This window comes from Amblyraja radiata, chromosome 9 (genome assembly GCF_010909765.2).
Source record: "Amblyraja radiata isolate CabotCenter1 chromosome 9, sAmbRad1.1.pri, whole genome shotgun sequence".
Lineage (NCBI taxonomy): Eukaryota > Metazoa > Chordata > Chondrichthyes > Rajiformes > Rajidae > Amblyraja > Amblyraja radiata.
Window position 1 is genome coordinate 29,403,574 of NC_045964.1, and position 25,669 is coordinate 29,429,242.

General features: G+C 42.2%; 1 protein-coding gene across 1 annotated transcript in view; it reads left to right on the plus strand.

Annotated features, from left to right (window-relative positions):
* LOC116976912 overlaps positions 1–25,212 on the plus strand; it is a 73,202-nt gene extending 47,990 nt beyond the window's left edge. Inside the window, exons 9-15 of the mRNA XM_033026970.1 lie at positions 2,293–2,381; positions 4,835–5,521; positions 9,588–9,861; positions 10,465–10,627; positions 13,360–13,421; positions 20,667–20,724; positions 24,709–25,212. Coding sequence (XP_032882861.1) covers positions 2,293–2,381; positions 4,835–5,521; positions 9,588–9,861; positions 10,465–10,627; positions 13,360–13,421; positions 20,667–20,724; positions 24,709–24,852 — 1,477 coding nt within the window. The 3' untranslated portion in view covers positions 24,853–25,212. The remainder of the gene's footprint in view (positions 1–2,292; positions 2,382–4,834; positions 5,522–9,587; positions 9,862–10,464; positions 10,628–13,359; positions 13,422–20,666; positions 20,725–24,708) is intronic.
* Positions 25,213–25,669: the final 457 nt, after the last annotated feature.

Below are 25,669 nucleotides of genomic sequence, written 5' to 3' on the forward strand. Positions count from 1 at the left end.
GGCCAAAGTGCTTTACATTTGTTATAAGAATAGCACAACAAAACAAACTACATACATATATACATGTAGCCCTCACTCAGAGGACGTCAGGAAAGGCTTGGGAGTATAGATAAGTCTTTAGTCTTGACTTAAAAGAGTCGATGGAGGGGGCAGTTCTGATGGGAAAGGGGATGCTGTTCCACAGTCTAGGAGCTGCAACCGCAAAGGCGCGGTCGCCCCTGAGCTTATGCCTAGACCGTGGGATATTCAGCAACTCCAAGTCGGCCGATCTGAGGGGCCTGGAGGTGGTGTGGTGGGTGAGAAGACTTTTTATGTAGGAGGGGGCAAGCCCATTGAGGGCTTTGTAGACATGGAGGAGGATCTTGAAGTTTATACGGAACCACACAGGGAGCCAGTGGAGAGAGGCCAGGATCGGGGTGATGTGGTCCCTTTTTCGGGTGCCCGTCAGGAGTCTCGCTGCGGCGTTTTGGACCAGTTGCAGGCGGGACAGGGAAGATTGGCTGATGCCAGTGTAAAGGGAGTTGCAGTAATCTAGGCGGGAGGAGATGAATGTGTGGATGATCTTTTCCAGGTCATCAAACTGGAGGATTGTTTTATTTTAGCTATCGTCCGAAGCTGAAAGAAGCTAGCTTTTACCACGGCATTGACTTGTTTGTCAAATTTCAGTGCTGAGTCAAATATCACGCCAAGGTTTTTGACGTGAGGTTTGAGTAGTGGGGTAAGGCTTCCAAGGCTGCCTGCTATCATTTTGATTGAGTCCAAGGGGCCGAGAAGGATGACCTCAGACTTACTCTTGTTTAGTTGGAGGAAGTTCTGGGCCATCCAACACTTTATATCCTCGAGGCAGTGGGTAAGGTTAAACAGATTTGATTGGTTTTTGGGCTTCAGGGGGACATAGAGTTGTGGAACGCCAGAGACAAGAGTTTGACAGTTTCTATGATCAATTCGAGCAGAAATGCATCACACTTGGCCTGACAGACAATGCCCAAAGTAAACAGCCGATCAAAGATGAGAGGAAAAGAATGTTTTATAACATTCTGGACAATATCAGTGTTCAAATGAAAGCTAGGTTTGATCATTTTGGTGAGCTAACTTTCCTTGGTTTGGTCGATTGCAAGAAATGTTATGAAATTTCACAACATTTCGATGACACCAAACTGCAGAGCCTATCAAAATATGCAAGGTACTTTGACTTTGTTAGGCTGGGCTTGTACACACTGGAGTTTAGAAGGATGAGAGGGGATCTTATTGAAACATGTAAGATTATTAAAGGTTTGGACATGCTAGAGGCAGGAAACATGTTCCCGATGTTGGAGGAGTCCAGAACCAGGGGCCACAGTTTAAGAATAAGGGGTAAGCCATTTAGATGACGAAACACTTTTTCACACAGAGAGTTGTGAGTCTGTGGAATTCTCTGCCTCAGAGGGCAGTGGAGGCCGGTTCTCTGGAAACTTTCAAGAGAGAGCTAGATGGGGCTCTTGAAGATAGCGGAGTCAGGGGATATGGGGAGATGCAGTAACGGGGTATTGATTGTGGATGATCAGCCATGATCACATGGAATGGTGGTGCTGGCCTGAAGGGCCGTATAGCCTACTCCTGCACCTATTGTCTATTGATATGGAACTACCATTTTAGACAGATATGTAGATTGGAATGGTTTACAAGGATATCGGCCAAATGTAGACAAATGGAACTTGCCCAATATGTCGACTTGGTCGGCAAGGACAAGAGGGGCTGAAGGGCCTGTTTCCGTGCTGTACAGTTCTATGACCCCGAGTCCTCATCAGGTCTGGCGGCATCAGTGGAAAGAGTAAGAGTTTACATTACAGATTGACTCTAGTTGAGCCCACAATGCTATGTACCTGATAGGCAATGCTGACTTATTTTGTTCAGTAATTCTTGACAGTGCTTTCACCCTTCTAAGTGAAAAATAGTTTGGCTTTGTACCAGTATTGCTGTTACGGTCTAGATGCGATACAAAGTTAGCATCTGGTCTTACCTGATTGCTGTACGTAATTTCAATGCAGATTTGGGTGTTGAATCCGGAATGGTTCATAAGTTATAGGAGCAGAATTAGGCCATTTGGCCCATCAAGTCTACTCCCGCATTCAATCATAGCTGATCTATCTTTTCCTCTCAACCCCATTCTCCTCTCTTCTACCCATAACCCCTGACATCCTTACCAATCAAGAATCTGTCAATCTCCGCCTTAAAAAGAAAGAATGGTACTATGCCTACGGGATTGGAATTCAAATTTTTAAAAGATAAAGGTGTATTCATTTTTCCCCACAGAGTACCTGAGGCTGGCATTTCTTGGCAAAGGAGTTTACCTCTTGATAAAGCGCATGGAAGTTCAGCTCTGAAGAATACTGCAAACAATGGTAGTTTCATACAGATTTTATATTTATTGCTGTTTTTTATTACTATAAGTAATAATTGCCCTTATTATAAATATTCCTACCTAATCATGTTTCCGTGCATGTTTGAAAGCTATTGGATCAAATGTAATGGTGAAATAATTCACATGTACTACATAGGAGCAGTGTTTAAGCCTGGCGTATGATAAGGACTAAAAACATTCAGTAGCTGTCGTATTCCTGCACAACCTGTGCAGAGTTTTTTTTCCTGGTCTCCTTGGTTCTATCTTCTCTTAACTCATATCCATTGTTGCTGCTCTGAAAGATGGATTTTATTTTAATTGCAGAGTTAAGGGCCTGTCCCACGAGCATGCGACTGCATGCGGCAAGCGCGACCAAACCGGAAGCGGGGACCACGCGGAGGTCGAGTGATCCCCGTACAGGGCTGGTCCCATCGGCATGCGACCTGCATGCGGCGAGCGCGACCAAACTGAAAGCGGGGGCCGTGCGGAGGTCGAGTGAGTGACGTGAAGTTTGAGTGAAGTCCGCGGGAATTTCTCGCGTGACGTACTGCGTCAAGACGCTGCTTCCGACGTTCAGACGCTGCGTATGCCCGTCGAGGCGATGCGTACGGCGTCAAGGTGGCTGCGTCGAGGCCGTTGCCGCACGGAATTTTTGAATACTGTCAGTTTATCGGAGCCTCGCGCGATGTCGGGACCAGCTCCGCATAACTCCATACGGCTCCGGCAATCGAAGTGGGACCGGCTCCACGAGGCCGTACGGCTCAAGCAACCACGTTAGGTCGCGCTTGCCGCATGCAGTCGCATGCTCGTGGAACAGGCCCTTTACTCTGAAATATAAAGAAGGGAATGTTGTCAACATTACAGCTGGTCTTAAATGGGTAGATTCCTTGGAATTGTTTCTGTCTGGATTTGCTGACTAAATATATTTTTTATGTGTTTATTTTATAGATTGCATTGTTTTGAGTAGTAGTTCAGACCAATTGCTTGCATTAGTTGCATCATCTTGTGGCAAATTTGGGTGAATATGAAAGGACAATAATTAAAAGAGCGGTTTGGAATGAAGAAACCGCTCCGTCCTGGGGGCGCAATTGGATTATTGGGAGGTGGTCTTGGAGGGGAGGATGCTCCTCAAACTGCGGAGCATCCTGGACAATACAGCTCACCCCTCCATGACACATTGGTCAACCTGAGGAGTACCTTCAGCAACAAACTGGTTCCACCAAGATGCAGGACAGAATGCCACAGGAGATCCTTCTTCCCGGTGGTTATCAAACTGCACAACTCTTCCCCCTTCTGTCCTGGGGAAGACTGAGACAGACCGCCCCCCTTCTCTCCCCCACCTTCTCTCCCCCTTTGTCTTTGCTGGCCCAGCTGAATTTGGTTCTTGAGCTGTTAACCCCCCCACCTGCTTAATATGCATCACGCTTTATATCATCCAGCTTCATTCAAGTATTTTTAATGTCAGTTCTGCACAATAACTTGTGTTCTGTTAGCCGTAAAATTAGGGGAATAATATTATTGCAAAAAGTACATGAATCTTGTACAGGTCCTGATTTATTCTGGCCTCTTACTACCTCCAGTTTCCCCTGCTCCTCTACTTTCAGTCTGAAGAAGGGTTCCGATCCAAAATGTCACCCATTCCTTCTCTCCAGAGATGCTGCCTGACCAGCTGAGTTACTCCAGCACTTTATGTCTATCGTCATTATGGACCATCTCTATTACAAAACCAGCATCTGCAGTTCCTTCTTACACATTATGTTTAGTGTTTGTTTAGCTATTATATAGTTGTTGGCCTCGCTCTCCTTCACTCCCCCCCTCCATACAATAGTAAGGGCGGCACAGCGCCGCAGCTAGTAGAGCTGCTCCCTCAGAGCGCTAGAGTCGCGGGTTCAATCCTGACCTCGGGTGCTGTCTGTTTGAAGTTTGCATATTCTGCCTGTTGACTGCATGGGTTTCCTCTGGATGCTCTGGTTTCTTCCCACATCCCAAAGATGTGCGGGTTTGTAGGTTAATTGGCCTCTGTAATATTGTACCTGATGTGCAGGGGGTGGTAGAGATAGTAGGTTAACATAGAACTAATGTGAATGGGTGATCGATGATAGGTGTGGATTCGGTGGGCCAAAGGATCTGCTTCCATGGGTGTCTTTAAACTAAACAAAACTAACAGTGTAGTCATGGATTAACGTTTTTAGCAAAATATAATCAAGTAGGTGAATGTTGGATCGGATTAACTGAAGTACCATGACCATGTCATTTATAAGAAACTGTTAACTTGGTAACAGAAGGTAGAATATTTAGAATGAATCTTCTGGCTCAACGTACGTCTTCTCTGCAAAGAGCCTGGGTGACAATAAGCATTTCCTTGTAAATATTAGATTCATTAAACCTAGGCTTTATGGAACATTTATGACTGCATACGTTGAATCTGTAATATTTTCAATTATTTTTATTTAGAATTTCCACAGAACCACAGAGATATTTTTGGCAGAACAATCTGGGAAAATCCAACCAATGAGCACCGTTTAACGTTTCCTGCAAATCAACATTCTGCAAATCAACATTCTGCAAAAGGAAAAACTGCAAATACGGAAATTGAAAATGAACCCACTGCAGTCGGCGGGGTTGGTTCACCTCTTGAGTCCACTGCTTCAAAGGCTCACTTGGTATCACAGGATAAAATCAATTCTCTTTATTGGTCTGCTAACCAAAGTGTGTCACATTTGGGGATACGTTGTGAAGTTAACCATGACCAAGAGCCTAAAGTAATGGTGTGTTCTGGGAAAGTGCCTTTGAATGATCTGGTACTTCAAGAGAATCCAAATCTCAAGCCTGGTCCATTTCCTTTCTCTCCAGTGAACACACCAAGAATAAACCAGACCTCCAATCAACAAACAATACAAATTGCATCCCAACTCGGCTCTGCTGCTGACATAGATCATTCAGAGATAAGGCCATTCCAATCTCTTGTATTGTGCTCACTCCAAAAACAAAGAGCGAAATCCCTAAGTCAACTTGAGTCAATGAATTCAGGGGGAGCTGCTGCTGATGAAGTTATCCAAAGACCAATTAATAACAGTACCGAAGACAGCAATCCAAACCTTCAGTTAAAGTCAAGCTCTTTAACTAAACTCAATGATGACGGTATAGAATTTCACTTTTCAGTTTGTAAGCAAGACCATGAGTGTCCAATCACCCTTCACTTGAATTCTACACCACACTTTGTTCTTACTTCTCTCCTCAGCCCCCTATGCTATTAAAATGAAACTTAATATATGTCCGAAGAATAGCATCTCGCTTTTCGATCAGCCATTGACAACCTTCTCGACTCATTCGTGAGTTCAACCGTTTCAGTTCAACTATTTTCTGGATTGTGTTGCCTGTTATTTTCACTTGCAACTCCTTTTTGCATAGCTTTTTACTTGCCCTGATTTCATCCCAATTTGCCTTACAGCATTTAATCGGTATTTTTCTATTTTAGACTTCCTATTTCAAGCTCTCCTTAAGATCTGACAGAAGAAATGTTTCTAGTTCTGATAAAAGGTTAACCTTGTGTCTTTCTCCTTCTATGCAGCCTCATTAGTTTATTTGTTGCATCTTTTGGAGATTGCTTTGCAAACATTAGTCAACAAATTTTGAGATATGTTTATTATGGTATTTCTAGCAATTAATTCAGATGCCGTTGCAATGGCAGGGGAAGAGGGATGGGTGAACTGTGGCTGAGATGAATGGAAGTACAGAACAGGCAGAATCCCGTTTGCTGCTTGTTGTCAAGTTGGTTATACAGCGCCCTCCATAATGTTTGGGACAAAGACCCATAATTTGCCTCTGTACTTCACAATTTGAGATTTGTAATAGAAAAAAAATCACATGTGGTTAAAGTGCACATTGCCAGATTTTATTGAAGGGTATTTTTATACATTTTGGTTTCACCATGTAGAAATTACAGCTGTGTTTGTACATAGTCCCTCCATTTCAGGGCACCATAATGTTTGGGAAGCAGCAATGTCATGTAAATGAAAGTAGTCATGTTTAGTATTTTGTTGCATATCCTTTGCATGCAATGACTGCTTGAAGTCTGCGATTCATGGACATCACCAATTGCTGGGTGTCTTCTCTGGTGATGCTCTCCCAGGCCTATATTGCAGCCATCTTTAGCTTATGCTTGTTTTGGGGGCTAGTACCCTTCAGTTTTCTCTTCACAATATAAAAGACGTGCTCAATTGGGTTCAGATCGAGTGATTGACTTGGCCACTAAAGAATTTTTTAGCTTTGAAAAACCCCTTTGTTGCTTTAGCAGTATGTTTGGGATCATTGTCTTGCTGTAGAATGAACTGCCGGCCAATGAGGTTTGAGGCATTTGTTTGAACTTGAGCAGATAGGATGTGTCTATACACTTCAGAATTCATTATGCTACTACCATGTGCACTTTAACCACGTGTGATTTTTTTAAATTACAAATCTCAACTTGTGGAGTACAGAGGCAAATAAATAAATGATGGGTCTTTGTGCCAAACATTATGGAGGGCACTGTATTTGACTCCATTACAGTTAATGGCACTGTGTCTCTGTGGGTTGTTCAACGGGCAGCCAAAGCAATAGCATCATTTGACATCCCTACCCTTGTCCAGTTTCACCCTTAACTAATACAAATGTGCATCACAGAACAGGGACAAGTAGAGTTGTCACTGCAATTGGATAGGAAAGGTTTAGAGGGATATGGACCAAACCTGTGCAGGTGGGACTAGTATAGAAGGGGCATCTTGGTCGGCATGGGTATGTTGGGTCGAAGGGCCTGTTCCCATGTTGTATGTCTCAGGCTCTAATTGGCATAAATATTGGTGGTACAATCTGCATCTGTACAAGGCACTGTTTGTAATTGGATATTAGGAACTGCCATGGTAAATATCAAAATAAGGATTTAAAAAATGTTTAGGCAGTAATCTAATATATACAGAGTACTAACTGCTCCAGTAAGTAACATACCCCGGGCTTGTGCATATTCCTATATAACAGTTACCATTTCCCCCTGCACTCTGAGTACCTTCACGATTTGCAGGCAGATGGGTGATCAGCAGCATTGAAATCGGTGATTTTCTGTTCCCTTTCTGATGTTCCATAATTTCCCAGCAGTTATGTTGGAGTATCCACTTGAACAACGAATGGTGGGAACATCTGTGAGGATTTTTGTGATTTTGATTCGTATATTATTTTATAATTGAAGCTTTAAAATTTTATTCAGTTTTAATTTATGAGTTTATAAGTCCATACAAATTGTATTTGTTTTAGCCGCTTGTGTACAATCCTGTAAGTTTTTGAATGATTATAGAGCCTGACTTAGCAGAATTGTCAGTCTCAAACATTCAAAAACTTACAGGTTCACCCCCAAGCTTCTCCCTTGTATTGCAAAGGAACTGCATTGCTGCAGTTCTTTAAACGCACAAGGTCTCACCGCAAGATTGCTTGTCCAGATAGCTTTAGATAAGTTTGAACACGATCTAGAAATCTTCAGTGAGCCCGGAAGTCACAACACTGACTGAAAATAATGTACGGTTTCTATGTGCCTCTGAAATGTGGCAGGAAGTCTTTTTTATGGGGCGGCATATGTTGCAGCCTGTAAAGCTACTGACTCACAGCGCCATAGACCCAGGTTCATTCCCGACCTCAGGTGCTGTCTGTATGGAGTTTATACATTCTGCCTGTGACTGCGTGGGGTTGCTCCAGGTGTTCCCATTTCCCTCCATATGTCAAAGATGTGCAGGTTGGTAGGTCAATTGGCTGCTGTCATTTGCCCCTTGTGCTGGGTGAAAGGTAGAATCTGGGGAGAGTTGAAAACAACATGGAGAGAATAAAGTTGGATTAGATTAGTGTAAATGGGTAGTTGATGCTCACTATGGACTCAGAGGGCTGAAGGGCATGTTTCCATTGTTTTATGACTACCTCCCACCATGCTAATTTTGTCGACAGTCAAAGTTCAAAAATGTCGCCAAACAATAAGCAACTGCAGTGGGTGGAAAGCAATTTTAAGCAATAAGTGTATAAATATGATAGACAATGGAATCAGAGAAACATCCATCACAGATATGGATCCTTACTACACACCTTGTCCATGCTGACTTAGATGGAATTTCCGACCTATTCCCATCTGCTTGCATTAGACCCGTAGCCTTTCACTCCTTTCCTGTACAAGTACCTGTCCAAATGCCTTTGAAACATTATAGTGGAATGTGCATGCCTTACCTGCTCTGTTTTCCCATTTAAACCCCTACTATCTAGCTTCCAGGTCAATGTTTCTCATGTTTTGATCAGGCACTATTTTTTAACATTTCTTTGCGAGCGGGAGTCCCTTAATTCCAAACCATTTAAACATGTGAACATGTTTTGGCGGTGTGGCAGGGTGGGTAAAAATTAAATAGCAGCGTGAAACAGCTGTGTTTTTGTACAAAAGCTCAGTATAAAGTAACACTTGAGTTTGTGAGAGAAAACATTAGAATAAATATTGCAATGTCTACTCTTTGTTTTGTCTCCAATATCACTATGGTCAAGGGTGGAGCAACACAAGAGGATAAGAGGGCAACTTAACCAGTGGAATATTGCAATGTGACTTTTATGATATAAATAATAAATAAAAATATATAATGAGGTAAGCAGTGGCTCTACAAGCTGCTGCATATGCTGCCCCATAAACCAAAAACTTTTTTAAAGAGATACAGCCTAAGAGCCTCTTTGGCCCACTGAGTCTGTGCCAACCAGCTATCACTCCGTACACTAGCACTATCGTGGACACTAGAGACAATTTATAATGCACCAGAAGCCACTTAACCTACATCTGCATGCCTCAGGAGTGTGGGAGGAGAAAGCCCATGTGGCCACAGGGAGATCGTACAAACTCCACACAGATAGCACCCGTGGTCAGGATCGAACCTGAGTGTCTGGCGCTGTAAGGCAGCAACTCTACCGCTGCGTCAGCATGCTGCACTGCCTGCCACATTTCAAAGGCGCATAGAAAACGTACATCATTTTCTGTCAGTGTTGTGACGTTCAGGCTCACTATAGATTTCCAGATAATGTTCAAACTTACCTGCAGCAATGCAGTTCCTTTGCAATACAAGGAAGAAGCTTTGGGGAGAACCCAAAGAAAAATATAACAAATATGTTAAATGGGCTTGCGCTTCACCTCACAACACTCATTCTGTTTGCTTCAATGCAGGTGAAAGAGAATTTGGCTCTCCTTGTCTGAGGTCTCGGGCTCCAGCATTAAGCATTAACTTTGTATCCTCTGGATCCACAAGGATGTCGCAAGTCGATGCAATCCGGCAACATCTACAGTCCCTGGAAACAGATTACCAGAATCTTGTTGCACTTCTTTCCCGGGAGAGCAGACCTTTGCCACTGAACCGAAAATCAAAACAGAAAGGGCGGAATGCAGTGAAAAATGGCAAACTGTGGGCACAGCTTAGATTGCAGCGCCAGAAAGATATTTGGTATTTATACAAACAAAGAACCACACAAAGAAATATTTTGCAATATTTTCATTTCAGTGTTACATGACTAAAATATGTCTCAGGTGAAAATAATGAACAGTAACGATTGCATCCCAGTAATTTATGCCAGGTTATTTATAGGGAATATAAACAGCGCAATCACAAATTGTCAAGGTGGTATGATAAGCAGTTCTTTCCTAAATATCAGTGTATACCCAGTAGGCTCGGCATTGCCAATTTTTCAGGTAATATTATCTTGCTTTAAGTAGTTAAGCATTAGTCTACATTATTGTATCCATTTGCTGTGTGCAGGTGATCAAAGATCAGAATATGCAAGGCAATGCCCAGGAAAAGCTATGTTACAGGTAACAGGACCAGAATCTGCATTTATAATATGACCTTTCATGCCCACATGACATCATAAAGCTCTATTAATTTGAAGTGTGATCACTCTTGTTTGTTGAAACAGTAGTTAGAGTGTCTTAAATCAATAATCTAGGGGCATTATTTTGTCACAAATGGTAATATGTAACACACCAGATTACCAGAATGTAGCCTGTTTCAGCTTTCATCTGCAATATATTTGTGTTTGTTGCTTTACAGTATAGTGCAGCAAAGGTTTGCTCATCTGGAGGCCCATGTACTCCTTCTGGTTCGGAATGTAGCTCACCTGACTGAAGAGATCGACTCTCAGAATTCCCTGCTGCAGAAAATGCATTCATTCCAACTCGAATTAAAAAGCACACTGCAAGCTTGCAACATAGAGGTAGATATCTCAATTATGTAAGATAATTATTTTCAAATTTAAGGAAATGTAAGCTCTGCAAATGCATTTTTCTTGATGCCACTCACAGGTAGCCTGCAACATGCAGTGGACAGGAGGTTGAGAATTAAACTGATTAGAGTTAGGTGCAAGGCCAAATGGAAGTGTCAGCAGCTGTAAGGAGCTAAATGCACACACTTTGTCGGAGAGTGGTACCTGCTGTTCATGGCATTAAGGTTAGAGTAAGTGTGCAATGTACGGATCAATTGTGCAGAATCTGTAGTGACTTTGGAATTTTAACTTCTATCCTGAAAAAGGTAACAGATGTCAAAGCAGCCAATTTCTTTAATTTACAAGACTCGTAGCCAGAGTCATTGGTACACATTCCATTGTGACTGGTGAATTTGAAATCAAGTAATTTTGGGAGAAAAAGGCTCATCTCAGTCTCGTATGTCCTTCATGGAATGAAGCCTGGTATCTTTAAACAATTTGGCCTATGTGCATTCTAGACTGCAATGCAATTGAATCTTAAACAACTGCTCAATTCTGGGTAACTAGGTATGGATAATATCTCCTGAGATTACCAGCAATCACCACTCTCAGGCAATGAATGAATTAGAAATGTGTCTGATTGCCTTTTCAAGAAAACATGAGACATATGATAAGATGGTCACCAGTGGTTGCTTCTGTAACTGTTGGCACTTAGATGCTTTTCTTGTCAGGATTGGGGACCTCTGCCTGTTTTTCAGGGAATGATGGAGAGAAAGAGGTGCACCTGTGGCCTCTGTCCATCAGCTGCAGTGTGTCCTGAGCTTAATGCCAAGTATCCTGTGCTCAGAATTTGGCTATTGCAGGTTGGTCCAAGGACTGCTCTGATGGGCTACCCTGGGCTGGATTTAAAATATCATGGATTAGATTTAGGATATCTCGGGCTTAATCTGAAGTGCAGAAACAAGAAACTGCAGACGCTGGTTTACCAAGGAATGACACAAAATACTGGTGTAACTGGTGTAACTCAGCGGGTCAGGCAGCATCCCTGGAGAACATGGATAGGTGATTTCTTTGAAGCTGTCGTGGCACTGTAATTTCCTGTAAAGGATTATTAAAGGTATAATCAATCAACAGAGGGATCTGGGAATAACTGTGCACAGTTCCTGAAAGTGGAATCTCATGTAGATAGGGTGGTAAAGAAAGCTTTTGGTGTGCTGGCCTTTATAATTCAGAGCTTTGAGTATAGAAGTTGGGATGTAATGTTAAAATTGTACACGGCATTGGTGAGGCCAATTCTGGAGTATGGGGTACAATTTTGGTTGCCTAATTATAGGAAGGATGTCAACAAAATAGAGTGAGTACAGAGGAGATTTACTAGAATGTTGCCTGGGTTTCAGCAACTAAGTTACAGAGAGAGGTTGAACAAGTTAGGGCTTTATTCTTGGAGCGCAGAAGGTTAAGGGGGGACTTGATAGAGGTCTTTAAAATGATGAGAGGGATAGACAGATTTGACGTGGATAAGCTTTTCCCACTGAGAGTAGGGAAGATTCAAACAAGGGGACATGACTTCAGAATTAAGGGACAGAAGTTTAGGGGTAACATGAGGGGGAACTTCTTTACTCAGAGAGTGGTGGCTGTGTGGAATGAGCTTCCAGTGAAGGTGGTGGAGGCAGGTTCGTTTTTATAATTTAAAAATAAATTGGATAGTTATATGGACGGGAAAGGAATGGAGGGTTATGGTCTGAGCGCAGGTATATGGGACTAGGGGAGAATACGTGTTCGGCACGGACTAGAAGGGTCGAGATGGCCTGTTTCCGTGCTGTAATTGTTATATGGTTATATGGTTATCTGAGCCTGTAACCTTTGATTCCATGCTCAGTGCTTTCTTTGCACAGAACAATTGGCGTGGAAGATGGGGTGGAGACGAAAACACTGATACTGGCAATTATTGGCATGAGTTATTTCACAGCTTTTCTATTTGGAGATGTAAGGTCATTATAAGTCATAAATTCTAGGAGCAGAATAAAGTCATTTGGCCCATCATGTCTACTTTGCCATGCAATCATTGCTGTTCTATCTTTCTCTCTCAACCCCATTCTCCTGCCTGCTCCCCATAACTTCTGACACCCTTACTAATCAAGTCAGGGATGTTAAATATTGAGCGTGGTCTGGACTGGTCAGCAATCTGAGAGATTTTGTAGTTATGTAAGTTAGCAAATGTACGACGTGATAAAACACCAGCAATAACAATTTGCTTGGTGTTTACTTAAAGTAGATAACCAGCTGATCCCAAATCCTGAACAGTGCAGTGTAAATTTACACCCTCTCCTCATCAATTATTCTGAATTTGTCATAAACTAAAAGATGCAGCTAGTTTGCCGAGCATTGCATCAGATGAACAGACATCGACCATTTTTGTGAATGTGTTTTGGAAACAGATTTTTAATTAGATGAAATTTACAAATCTCAGCAACAATTGAAATGGTACAAAATTAACTAGGCATAACTTGCATTCAATTTGTCTTTAATGATGTTGAAGTTTCACTTGCACTTTATGTGCAATGTGACGAATAAAACTGATTGTATTGTATTGTATTGTATTGTTTACATATGATACAAAATGTTCTTTGGAGCATCCTGTATGGTACATCCTAAACAATTCTGGTTATTTCAATAATGTGTTTGGAATAATGTCATCCAATGAATGTAGTGAAGAATATTTAATATATATTGCTATTTGGCAGGTTGGAGATGTGAACAGGTCGTCTATTAAACAAGATTCTTCCAGTATTTCAGAGTGTTCACTGTGAGTACCTGTATAAGCATCAATATCTAATAACTATAATTAGGAATCTGCATTTATCTATCACCTTTTCTGAGGCCTGGGGGTCCCAACAAACTTCACGAGATATTAACTTGTTAGGAATTGGTGCTATTCTTGTAACATGCAGAAAATGGCAAAAGGTAACACGGTGGCGCAGTGGTAGTGCTGCTGCCTTACAGCGCTTGCAGCGCCGGAGACCCGGGTTCGATCCCGACTACGGATGCTGTCTGTATGGAGTTTGTACGTTCTACCCATGACCTGCGTGGATTTTCTCCGAGATCTTCGGTTTCCTCCCACACTCCAAAGACGTACAGGTATGTAGGTAAATTGGCTTGGTATAAATGTAAATTGTCCCTAATGTATGTAGGATAGTGTTAATGTGTGGGGATCGCTGGTCGGCAGAGACCCGGTGGGCCGAATGGCCTGTTTCTGTGCTGTATCTCTAATCTAAACTGTCTGAAAAAAGAAAAGGCAGATTAATGTAGAAAGAAGGCACTGCAGATACTAGTTTACAAAAGAAGACAGAGTGCTGGAGTATCTCAATGGTTCAGGCAGCATCTCGGTCAGATTAATGTTTGGGTTAAGACGGCTTCCAAACTCTTCTTGGTTTTTGCAGCTTCTGTGTACCATGTGCCATGTTTTAATTTTGATTTTTTTCTGCAGAAATATGCCAATAGTAGTTTTTAAACAGTATATTATGTTTTTACTCATATTTGGTGCATGATGTGCAATTAGGTTCCAAAACACATCTGTGGGACAATTGTGTTGAACTGATTGGAATGTGATGTTTGATTGAAGCATGCACATTTGAGCAGCATAATGAAGGAATTAGCCTGCACATACATATTGCTAGCTGAACGTATGCTGGAAAGCAATTTGTTACGTTTATTAACATGTACTACTGATTTGACAATCGGATTTGTTACTTCAGAGGTCAGTTCTCCAGCCACCCCTTTAGTTTACCTTGTAATTCTTTCTTCCGGAACCATCAACCACTTTTGGGGTATTTGCTGTCATAGTTCCAAATTCGTTTTTTTTGCAAATTACCTTTACACAACTCTAACCCCAGAAAGCCTGGCTTGCTGACTGATGAACAAAACCAAGGGCCAAGAGTAGTGGTGGGATTACAGATCCTGTCAAATCTGTGGGGTCATATGCACTCACTGTACCCTTGGCGGGGAGTGGAAAAAATCATGAGATCACTGTTGCACCCTCTTTTGTATTGATTGCCCAAAGCATAATAAATTTATAGTCATACAGCCCCTTGGCCCAACTCGACCATACTAAGCTGGTCCCATTTGTTTGGCACATATCTCTCTAAACATTTCCTATTCATGTACCTGTTCAAATGTCTTTTAAATGCCATTATTGTACCTGCCTCAACTACATCCTCTGGAAGCTTTCCATTGCCCACCACCCTTTTGTGTGAAAACGATGTCCCTCGGGTTCCTATTAAATCCCCCCCCCCCCCCCCCCCCCACCTCACATTAAACCTATGTCCTCTAGTTCTTGATTCATTTACACTTGTAAACTATTCTATGCATTCGCCCTATTGCCCTCATGATTTATACACCTCTCCCTTAACCTTCTGCGCTTCAAGCAGTAAAGCCCAACTTCCCCCTATAGCTCAGGCCCTCAAGTCTGGCAACATCCTTGTAAATCTTCTCTGCATCGTTTCCAACTTAATGGCATATTTTCTGTAGCATGGTAGCCAAAACTAAACACAATACTCCAAGTGCAGCCTCACCAATGACTGCAATATAACGTCCAAACTTCAGTACTCAATTCCCTGATTGATTACAGCCATCGTGCCAAAAACATTCTTTAAGATCAGCCATGACCAAGCTGGCTTGAAGGACCGAATAGCTTAATCCTGCCCCTATTTTTTATGTTTACCACCCTATCTACCTGTGATGCCTCTTTCAGGGAACTATGTACCTGTACTCCTAGATCCTACAACACTCCCCAGGACCCTACCGTTCAGTGTGAATTAATGTGTTGCAAGAATAAAGATCTCGGCACCTTCTGTTTGTACCACATTGGAGGCAAAGATGTGTTGATCACATGGTGTACTTTGGATGGCCCAAAGTTTTTAGATAGAGTTTCCTACCCAAGCCACATTGAGGAAGTCAGGTTTCAGGGCCTGTTCTGCGTCAGCTTGGTGCTGGACTGCATAGCGGAGGGAATGGGTAACAAGAGAAAATATTATTTTAAAAATCAAGGAATGACTGCACATTCAGAAAATGAAAAATGTAAAAAAATAGAATCAAAGGCAGTCAAGTTCTCAGATGGGATGAAGAGGAAATGATTAAATCTACTGTGAATAGGGTAAGAAAGGTACGAGGGAAAAAAGGGGTATGAGAAAAAAAGCTGCATGAGAACAGGCACTACAATGTGCAATGTCTGCGCATTATCCTTATCTATGGTATATGGACACACTGATCTGTTTTGTAGTAAATGCCTACTATGTTCTGTGTGCTGAAGCAAAGCAAGAATTTCATTGTCCTATCAGGGACACATGACAATAAACTCACTTGAACTTCCCTGTATATCCATATGCCTATCCAAAAGTCTTTTAAATGCCAATATCGTGACCGCACCACCACCCAGGCAATGCATTTCAGGCACTCACCACCCTCTGTGGGGAAAAAAAACTTGCCCTGTACATCTCCTTTAAACTTTCACCTTAAAGCTATGCCCTCTAGTGCTTGTTTTCTCCATCCTGGGGAATCGGTTCTGACTGTCTATCCTATCTGTGTCTCGTAATTTTAAATAGTTCTATGAGGTCTCTCTCACAACCTCCAGTGATCCAAATAAACCAATACAAGTCTGTCCAAACAATGTTACAGTCGAAGAGGTGCTGAAGGTACTATCCAGTATGAAGGTAGACAAATCTCCAGGGCCTGATCATATATATCAGAGGATATTGTGGGAAATCAGAAAGAAAATTGCGGGAGCCATAGTTGAAATTTATGAGCCGTCTTTAAATACAAGAGAGGTGCCGGAAGACTGGAGAGTGGCAAATGCTGTGCCTTTATTCAAGAAGGGCTGCAGGGAAAATGCTGGGAACTATAGGCTGGTGAGTTTGACATCTCTAGTTGGAAAGTTACTAGAGGGTATTCTGAGAGAAAGGATATACAGGCATTTGGACGGAGAAAGGCTGATTAGGGATAGTCAGCATGGATTTGTACGTGGGATGTTGTGTCTCACAAATCTGATTGAGATTTTTGAAGACGTGACCAAAAAGGTTGATGAGAGCAGTTATGTAGATGTGTATATATAGACCAATAAAGCAGTCAACAAGGTTCCTCATCGTAGGCTGCTTTGGAAGGTTTGATCGCATGAGATCCAAGGAGAGATAGCTGAGTGGATAGAAAATTGGCTTCATGGAAGGAAGCAGAGGGTGATGGTGGAAGGTTGCTTCTCGGATTGGAGTCCTGTGACTCGCGGTGGGCCTCAAAGTTTTGTTCTGGGCCTGTTTCTGTTTGTCATTTATATCAATGATTTGGATGAGAACATACACAATAAGATTAGCAAGTTTGCATGTGATACAAAAGTGGGTTGTTTTGCAGATAGTGAAAATGGTTGTGAAAATTTGCAGCAGGATTTTGATCAATTAGCCAAGTGGGCTGAGGAATGGTTGATGGAATTTAATGCAGAAAAATGTGAGGTGTTGCATTTTGGGAACTCTAACATGGACAAGACCTACACTGTGAATGGTAGGGCTCTGGATAGTAGTGTTGTAGAGCAGAGATTTAGGAGTGCGGGTGCCTAATTCCCTGAAGGTGGAGTCGCAGGTAGATCGGGTGATCAAATAGACTTTTGACACATTGGCCTTCATCAGCTGGAGTATTGAACATAGACGTTGGGATGTCATGTTGCAGTCGTATAAGACATTGGTGAGGCCACATTTAGAGTATTGTGTTCAGTTCTGGGCACTGTGTTATAGGAAATATGTTGTCAAGCTGGAAAGGGTACAGAGAAGATTTATGAGGATGTTGCCAGGACTTGAGGGTCTGAGATTTTGGAAGAGTTTGAGTAGGCTGGGCTTTATTCCTTGGAGCGCAGGAGGATGAGTGGTGATGTTATAGAGGTGTATCAGATCATGAGAGGAATAGATCAGGTAGATGCATAGAGTCCCTTGCCCAGAGTAGGTGAGCCAAGAACCAGAGGATATAGGTTTAAGGTGAAGGGGAAAAGGTTTATTAGGGATCTGAGGGGTAACGTTTTCCACACGAAGGGTGGTGGATGTATGGAACAAGCTGCCAGAGGAGGTAGTTGATAAGAAACAGTGAGGCAGGAACATGGATAGGCCAGGTTTGTAGGGATATGGACCAAATGCTGGCAGGTGGGACTAATGTTGCTGGGACATATTGGCCGGTGCGGGCCAGTTGGGCTGAAGGGCCTGCTTGCATACTGTATCACTCTATGACCCCCCCCCCCCCCCTGAGTCTAATAACCCCTAATCCAGGCATCATTCTGGTTGACCTCATAAATTCATAGGTGATAAGAGCAGAATTTGGCCATTCAGCCCATCAAGTTTACTCCGCCATTCAATCATGGCTGAACTATCTTTCCCTCTTAGCCCCATTATCCTGCCTTCTCCCCATAACCTCCTCTGCGATCTTTCCCAAACTCCACATCCACCATTTTTTTCTTGATTAGGGGTTGAGTCTCATTGAATAGTGCATATAGCTAAAGATAAAAAGATTAGAGTGAAAATATGGAATGTATTTAAATGCTGGGGACTGCAGATGTACAATGAGTGGAGATAGTCACCATAACATTCAGTCTCTCTGTGGCAAAGGAAGCTTTAAGGCAGAGCCACAGAACCGTAGAAACATCACTATCTCAAATTCCTGCAGAATACAGAGCAAGGATCACGTGTAATTAACAAAATGACTAGGATTAATGAAAATTTGATAGATTTGCTGGTGTCCTTTAGTTTAGTTTAGAAAAACAGCACCTAGTCCACGCCGACCAACAATAACTCGCACACTCGTTCCATCCTACGCATTAGGGACAATTTACAGAAGCCAATTAATGTAAAAACCTGCATGTTTTTGTAATGTGGGAGGAAACCGGAGCATCCAGAGGAAAATCAGGCAGTCACGGGGAGAATTTACAAACTCTGTACAGACAGCACCCGTAGTCAGGATTGAATCCGGCTCTCTGTTGCTGTAAGACAGCAACTCTACTGTGGCATCCATTTCTCTCTTTAGGGAGAGATACCTGGTGTCTATATTTGAGCCCAGGCTGGACTTGACCCTAATCCCACAGAAAACCCGATTAAAGCACTATTAAATCATTTGTATCTGGGCACCAATAAAGATCGGCAGCATTTTCATCCTGGGTATGATTCCAAGGCAAAACGCTGTGCGCAGGCGTTTGTGATGCATCAGTGCGGCAACACCTCCTATGCCCACCTCTTCAACCTAATGCAAAACCTGAGAGTAGGAATCTGGCTTTGGCTACGGTTTCCTTCTGCATTTTATCCATATTCATACGAGTTATAATCAATTCTCCGAATAGGAACCACCTTGTTCCACCATGAGGTGAAGCAAATAGATATTGTAACAAAGGTAATCAAATGGCGCAAAGGTAGAGTTGCTGCCTTCCAGCACCAGAGACCCAGGCTCCAACCTGACTACAGGTGCTGTCTGAACAGAGTTTGTATGTTTTCTCTGTGACCGCGTGGATTTCTCTGCGTGCACCTCCCACATCCGTGCGTGTTTCCTCCCACATCCAAAAGTCGTGAAAGTGTATAGTTTGTTTGGCTTTTGTAAATTGTTCCTATTGTGCAAGATAGAACTAGTGTACAGGTGATCACTGGTTGGCGTGGGCCAAAGGGCCTGTTTCCATGCTGTATCTAAATGAAACTATTTGGATGAAACAAAGGTTTTACTACAAGAGCATTAGTTATTTTGAAGTATGCTTCGCGACCAGTTTTGAACGTTTAAGGGGAATGTTCTGTGGTGACCAAAGTTCAAGAAAGAAATCAAGGGTATAAAATGTTGATTAGAATAAGCACCATGCGTAGACATAACTCCATCAATGTTCAGTCTTATTTGACAAAGTGGTTGAGTTAACTTTCTCCAGAAGGCTTTCTAATTTTCCATATGGTCGTGTGCTTTTAAGTGGATACGTATTAGACATAGTAAAGATGACTTAAACAAGATTACTGTAGCTTTTGTTAATGCACTGATAACTTGATCAGTTGTACAAGATGTTGGTGAGGCTGTGTTTGGAGTATTGTGTTCAGTTTTCGTCAGCCTGCTTTAGGAAGGATGTTTAGGCCTTGACATTTTAGAACGATGTTTAGACATTGATGACTGCATCGGTGCTACCTCCTGCACCCATGCAGAACTCGTGGACTTCATTAACCTCACTACCAATTTCCATCCTGCACTCAAATTCACTTGAACCATCTCCGACACCTCCTTCCCCATTCTTGATCTTGCCGTCTTCATCACAGGAGATAGACTATTGACTGATGTCTATTAGAAACCTACTGACTCTCACAACTATCTAGACAACATCTCTTCCCAACCTGCCTCCAACAAAAACTCTATCCCCTATATGGAATATATGGAACCAGTTGCCAGAGGATGTAGTTGAGGTAGGTACTATAGCAACATTTAAAATACCTTTGGATAGGTATATGGATAGAAAAGCTTTAGAGTGATTTGACCCAAACTTGGTCAGGTAGATGAGGCATGTGGAAGTTGGCCATAGGGCCTGTTCCCATGATGTATGGCTTTATACTAGTACGTGTAACTTAATTGGATTTGCAATCTTAATGACTGAAATTTTTATAGTAAACAAAGTTGGTTCTTTATGTTTAAATTGGATCCTACAAACAATTCACCATGATATTTGTATGTAAATTGAAATTATTTATTGAGCAGCTTCATTAACAGACTCCTTTAACTGAACCATCCTACCACCAACTAAAGAACGGTCCTAACCTAACATCTACCTTATTGGAGCCCCTCTGGCTCTCATTAATTGGACTTTATCTTGCACTAAATATTATTCCCTTTATTATGTGGATGGCTTGATTGTAATCATGTATATAGTCTTTTCACTGACTGGATAGAACGCAACAAAAAAGCTATTCACTGTACTTCGATACACATGATAATAATAAACTAAGCTTAAGTCAGTAGCATCCATCTGAGCTTTAAGGTTGCGTGTTTAAATGTGTATACTTTCACTTGTTTTCAGGAGTTGTGGAGAACGTCCTACAATGATGACAATATTTCTGAAGAAACTCGGATATGAGGTAATCACAAAACTTTAACTAAACTGTAGCAGTCGAGGAATTGTGTGCTATTTCCTGAAGGTAGAATCGATTAAAATAATGTTGGAAATTTTCTGAAGGGGTAACAGTGCACACAATGTGAAGATGAATAGTTGAGTTACCTGAGATGTTCTCAAGAATATGAATCCATTAATCACTGTCACTCTCTAACGATATTATGGAGATGGGCATAGCTGAGGGACTTGCTTGTCAAGAGATATATTGAACCATATTATTTGTACATTGGTAAATGATAATTGGATGTTGCTATAGATATTAAATCGTTTGTACTTTTTCATTGAAGTGAGACCCATAATAAATAATTCCCAGAGTTGGCATTCATTTGAAAAGATAGATTTTGTGCCTACTCCAGTCACACACAGTTTGCAGTCGATGGTAACGATGATCAGGGTTTTGCTGCACAAGGGCTGCTTGATTACATGGGCCATCGATGGCACCTTACATGATTTAACAGATGAATGAAAATCAACTGATGCAAAAGTAATTAACCAGATTGGATTTGGTGCTTGTCATGGGTGACCCAAGTGCAGATACATTATCATATTGTGAGATAGATGTTGGTTGTGTAATTAACTTTGCTGAAGACATGAGTAGATGGGGAGCAGTCTTGAGAATCACATTGGCTGTTGTCCGACCCATGAGCTGTACTGAGTGCCCAGTACTTTCCAAGATCTGAGGAATGAACTGAATTCAAGTAGGAAGTGCCAGAAAGATTGCTGAGATGCAGCCTGCTCAGCAGCTTGTGTGCAAAAATCTTGCCCAGCACATCTCTTTTAAACTTTGCCCTCTCATATATGACATTTCTACCCTAGGAGAAAGGTTCCGTCTAACCGATTTATGCCTCTCCTAATTATATAATCTTCTATCATATTTCAGCCTCTGATGCTTCAGAGAAAACAATCAAAGATTGTCCAACTTCTCCCAATAGCTACAATCTGGTAAACCTCTTCTATACCTTCTCCAAAGCCTCCACATCATTTCTGCAATAGGGTGACTAAAACTGCACACTGTTCTGCAATTGTAGCCGAACCAATGTTTTATAAAGCTGCGACATGACTTCCTGGCTCTTATGCTCAATGCTGTGACTGATGAGAAGGCAAGCATACCATATGCCTTGTTTGCCACTCTCTTTGTGTTGCTACTTCTAGTGGGCTATCAACTTGAATCCCTCTACACATAAATGTTGGCAAGAGTCTTGCCATTAATGATATACTTTCCCCTAACAATTGAGCTCCCAACGTGCCACACCTCACACGGATTAAACGCCATCTGCCATTTGCTGCCCATATCTGTAACTGGTATATTCAGCAGTATCCTTTTCACAGCAGTCACTGTCTGCAACTCCACCAATTTATGTGTCGCTTGCAAACTTACTAGCCAACCCATCAACAATTTTGTTCTCCCAAGTCATTTATACATGGATCGTGGATTCCAGGCAATTATGACAAATACAATTGATGGGGCCGAGGGGGCCACGTCATATCTACAAGCTTGCTGACAGAAATAAAACAGGTAAGATTGTGAGTAGGGATGTTGCATAGGAAAAAGTTAGTTTAGTTTATTGTCATGTGTACTGAGGTACAGTGAAACGGCAACACATTACAATCGAGCCATCCACAGTGTACAGATACATGATAAAGGGAATAATGTGAATAACATTTAGTGCAAGATCAAGTCCAGTAAAGTCTGATCAAAGATAGTCCAAGAATCTCTAATGAGGTAGATAGTAGCTCAGGACTGCTCTCTGGTTGTTGGTAGGATGGTTCAGTTTCCTGATAACAGCTGAGAGGAAACTGCCCCTGAATTTGGAGATGGTTTTTTACACTTGTATACCTTTTGCCCGATGGGGAAGGGGGGAGGAGGGAGTGTCAGGGGTGCTACTCATCCTTGATTATGTCGGTGGCCTTGCCAAGGCAGGGTAAATGGAGTCAATGGAAGGGAGGTACACAAAATTGCTGGGGAAACTCAGCGGGTGCAGCAGCATCTATGGAGCGAAGGAAATAGGCGACGTTTCGGGCCGAAACCCTTCTTCTGACTGAAGGGGGTTTCGGCCCGAAACGTCGCCTATTTCCTTCGCTCCATAGATGCTGCTGCACCCGCTGAGTTTCCCCAGCAATTTTGTGTACCTTCGATATTCCAGCATCTGCAGTTCCCTTTTGAACTCAATGGAAGGGAGGTTGGTTTGTGTGATGGTCAATGCAAGCCAGGGTATGTGTATTGCTTCGCTGACGTTTATCACTATCTCCTTTGTCTTGCTGACATTGAGAGAAAGATTGTTGTCTCTACACCAGGTCACAAGGTTCTCAATCTCCTTCCTGTACTCCTTCCCATCATTATTTGATATCCAGCCCATAATGGTGGTGTCGTCTGGGAATTTGTAAATTGTATTAGATTGTTCATGGCTGGAGTCGTGGGTGTACAGGGAGTAAAGAAGGGGGCTGAGAGCACCAGTGTTGTGGATTATTGTAGAGGATGATTTGTCCCCTTTCCACATCGATTGGGGTCTGTTGGTCAGGAAGTCGAGGATCCATTTGACTCCAAGTCCCGCGAGTTTGGTGATGAGCTTTAATAGGATAATAGTGTTAATGGCAGATTTGTTGTCTATTGTAGGCAGGAGTCTGATGAAGGTGTCTCTCTTATCCAGGCGTTCCCGTGTTGAGTGTTGGGCCAGGGAGATGGCATCATCCGTGGACCTGTTATAGTGGTAGGGGAACTGCAGTGGATGAAGGCAGCTTGGTAGACTGGATTTGATGCGTTCCATAACTAGCCTCTCAGAGCATTCATGAGTGTGCAGTATAATGTGAAAAATACTGAACTTATTTCCATCGTTGCAGAAATAGAACAGTGGAAGGTTACTGAACAGTACGTGAAGTTATTGATGTTCAAAAAGACCTGGATGTCCTTGAAGATAAGTTACTGGGTACAGCAGCTAAGTGCAGCAAGTGAATAGGAAGGTAAACAGTACATTGATCTTCATTAGAAGAGGCTTTAATACAGGAGCATTTGTAAATAGCCTTGGATAGATTGCATTTGGAGTTATAGTGTCCAATCGTAATGTAACCTGCTGGAGGATGTACTTTGCACTGAGGGAGTGCAGTTTTGAGTAATTGGAGAGATGGTGTGTTAAAGGAGAAACTCAGCCTGAGAAAGTGGGTGATGCCTCAGCAATCCAGGCTCATTCTCTTGTACTGGTTCCGGCCCACCTGTTGCAGAACTACTTTGCAACACATCCAGTGGTTGGTCTACAACCACCAGACCACTTGGTGATGGTCCTGCCAGTCTGCAACTTTGCAGCAGCTGTTTTGTCTGCAGACCATTCTTGAATATGCTGCACCAATTTGTTGCCTTAGAGAGGGGTAGTCAATGACAGTAAATTTCCTTTGGGGCTGCAGATGCCTGGGGACTTCTGTACCCCTGTGGTATTTGAGTTATAACTTCAGAGATTGGATTGTTTTGTCTTATCCCATTTCAATCAGCAAACTTGCAAGACTTCTGTGTCTGCAATGTATGCTTGGGTATGTTACGCTGATGGGAAGGTTGCTCGTGATACTTTTCTCCAAATGTAGGCAGAAAGTGTCAGGTGTTTATGAAGATAGCTTAGGGGTGTGTGTGCGCTTTGGACAACATTTGTTTCTCGTGAGGAGCTTGGGTGAGCTAAAGCAGAGAAAGTGCATATTGTCAGAGGTTGCCTTCATGGATGAAGTATGTCTATCTTTTTTGCACAGTTTGGTGGTTTCACGGTGCTTGGGGAGGGAGGAAGACACTTACCTTGGGAAGTGCACCATCAAGATTTCACATATACAATTATTGGAATATACATTAGTTAATATCCTCAGTTACTGTTGGCCAAACTACAATTATATATAATGTATTTATTGAGTTGTCATTGTACTCTTTCATTGCTTAATGTCCTGCGTTTGCAACCCTTCTGCCTCTTGCTCCCAGCAATACATTCCACATTTCAGGAACGCCGGCATAGGTTTCACAGAGCTCCCTCACCTTCAGGAGGAGAGACTGGAAAAACTTGGCATTCCATTGGGACCGAGCCTTCGCATTCTCCAAGAGGTCCGATGCACCTCCTACGTGTGAGTGACACAAGTCTCTTTAAATTTTGTACAAGAATCCTTCTGGATCAAATTAAGCTTCACCAGAAAGCTACGAGAATCCATCGAATAGTCCTGCTGGATAAAGATCTGAGATTGCCACTTGAAACATTTCACAACTACACACAAGAAATGCTGCTTGATGGTCAGGATGGATTTCGATACACTGCTCTCAGTCGATAACACTTTGCATCATTCAGTACTGCTGTAACAGCTGATCATCTGTGGATAGCACAGACAGTACTTGTGATCTGATGAGACCAATATTGGCTCTGTCGTCAAGAAACTGTATCAACAGTCTAGGAAATGTGATGCTTTAACCCCAAAATTTACCGTGTACAGTATCAATAAAGTATAATTAAATCATTGAAGAGTTGCTGCATTTTTTAATGTTCTTCTGTGTTTAGTCCACAGTTAAGATATTCTTAGACAAACCAAGCATGGAAAGATGTCACCTAGAAGCAGCTGCTCAAAAGCAACGTTGTGTCAGCATGTAGGTAGTAATTAATTTCTTAATACTGATAGATTTTGCAGCCAAGGACCATTGGCTCAGGGTCTGGCAATCTTTACACCATTGGTCAATGTCTATGGAAACATTTATTTTGCTGTATACTCTAACCAAAGAACCTAGGAAATGTCAGCCTTTATAATTTGCATTCTCAAATAAAAAGATTTTTCTACAGCTTCTATGATGCCTGACAGGTCACATCTGTATCTTATCCGCATGACAATGGCCATGTGAAAAGTATATTGGTCTCTTGAAATTATAGTTTTAGGAGGGGACCATAAACTGAACTCGTCTT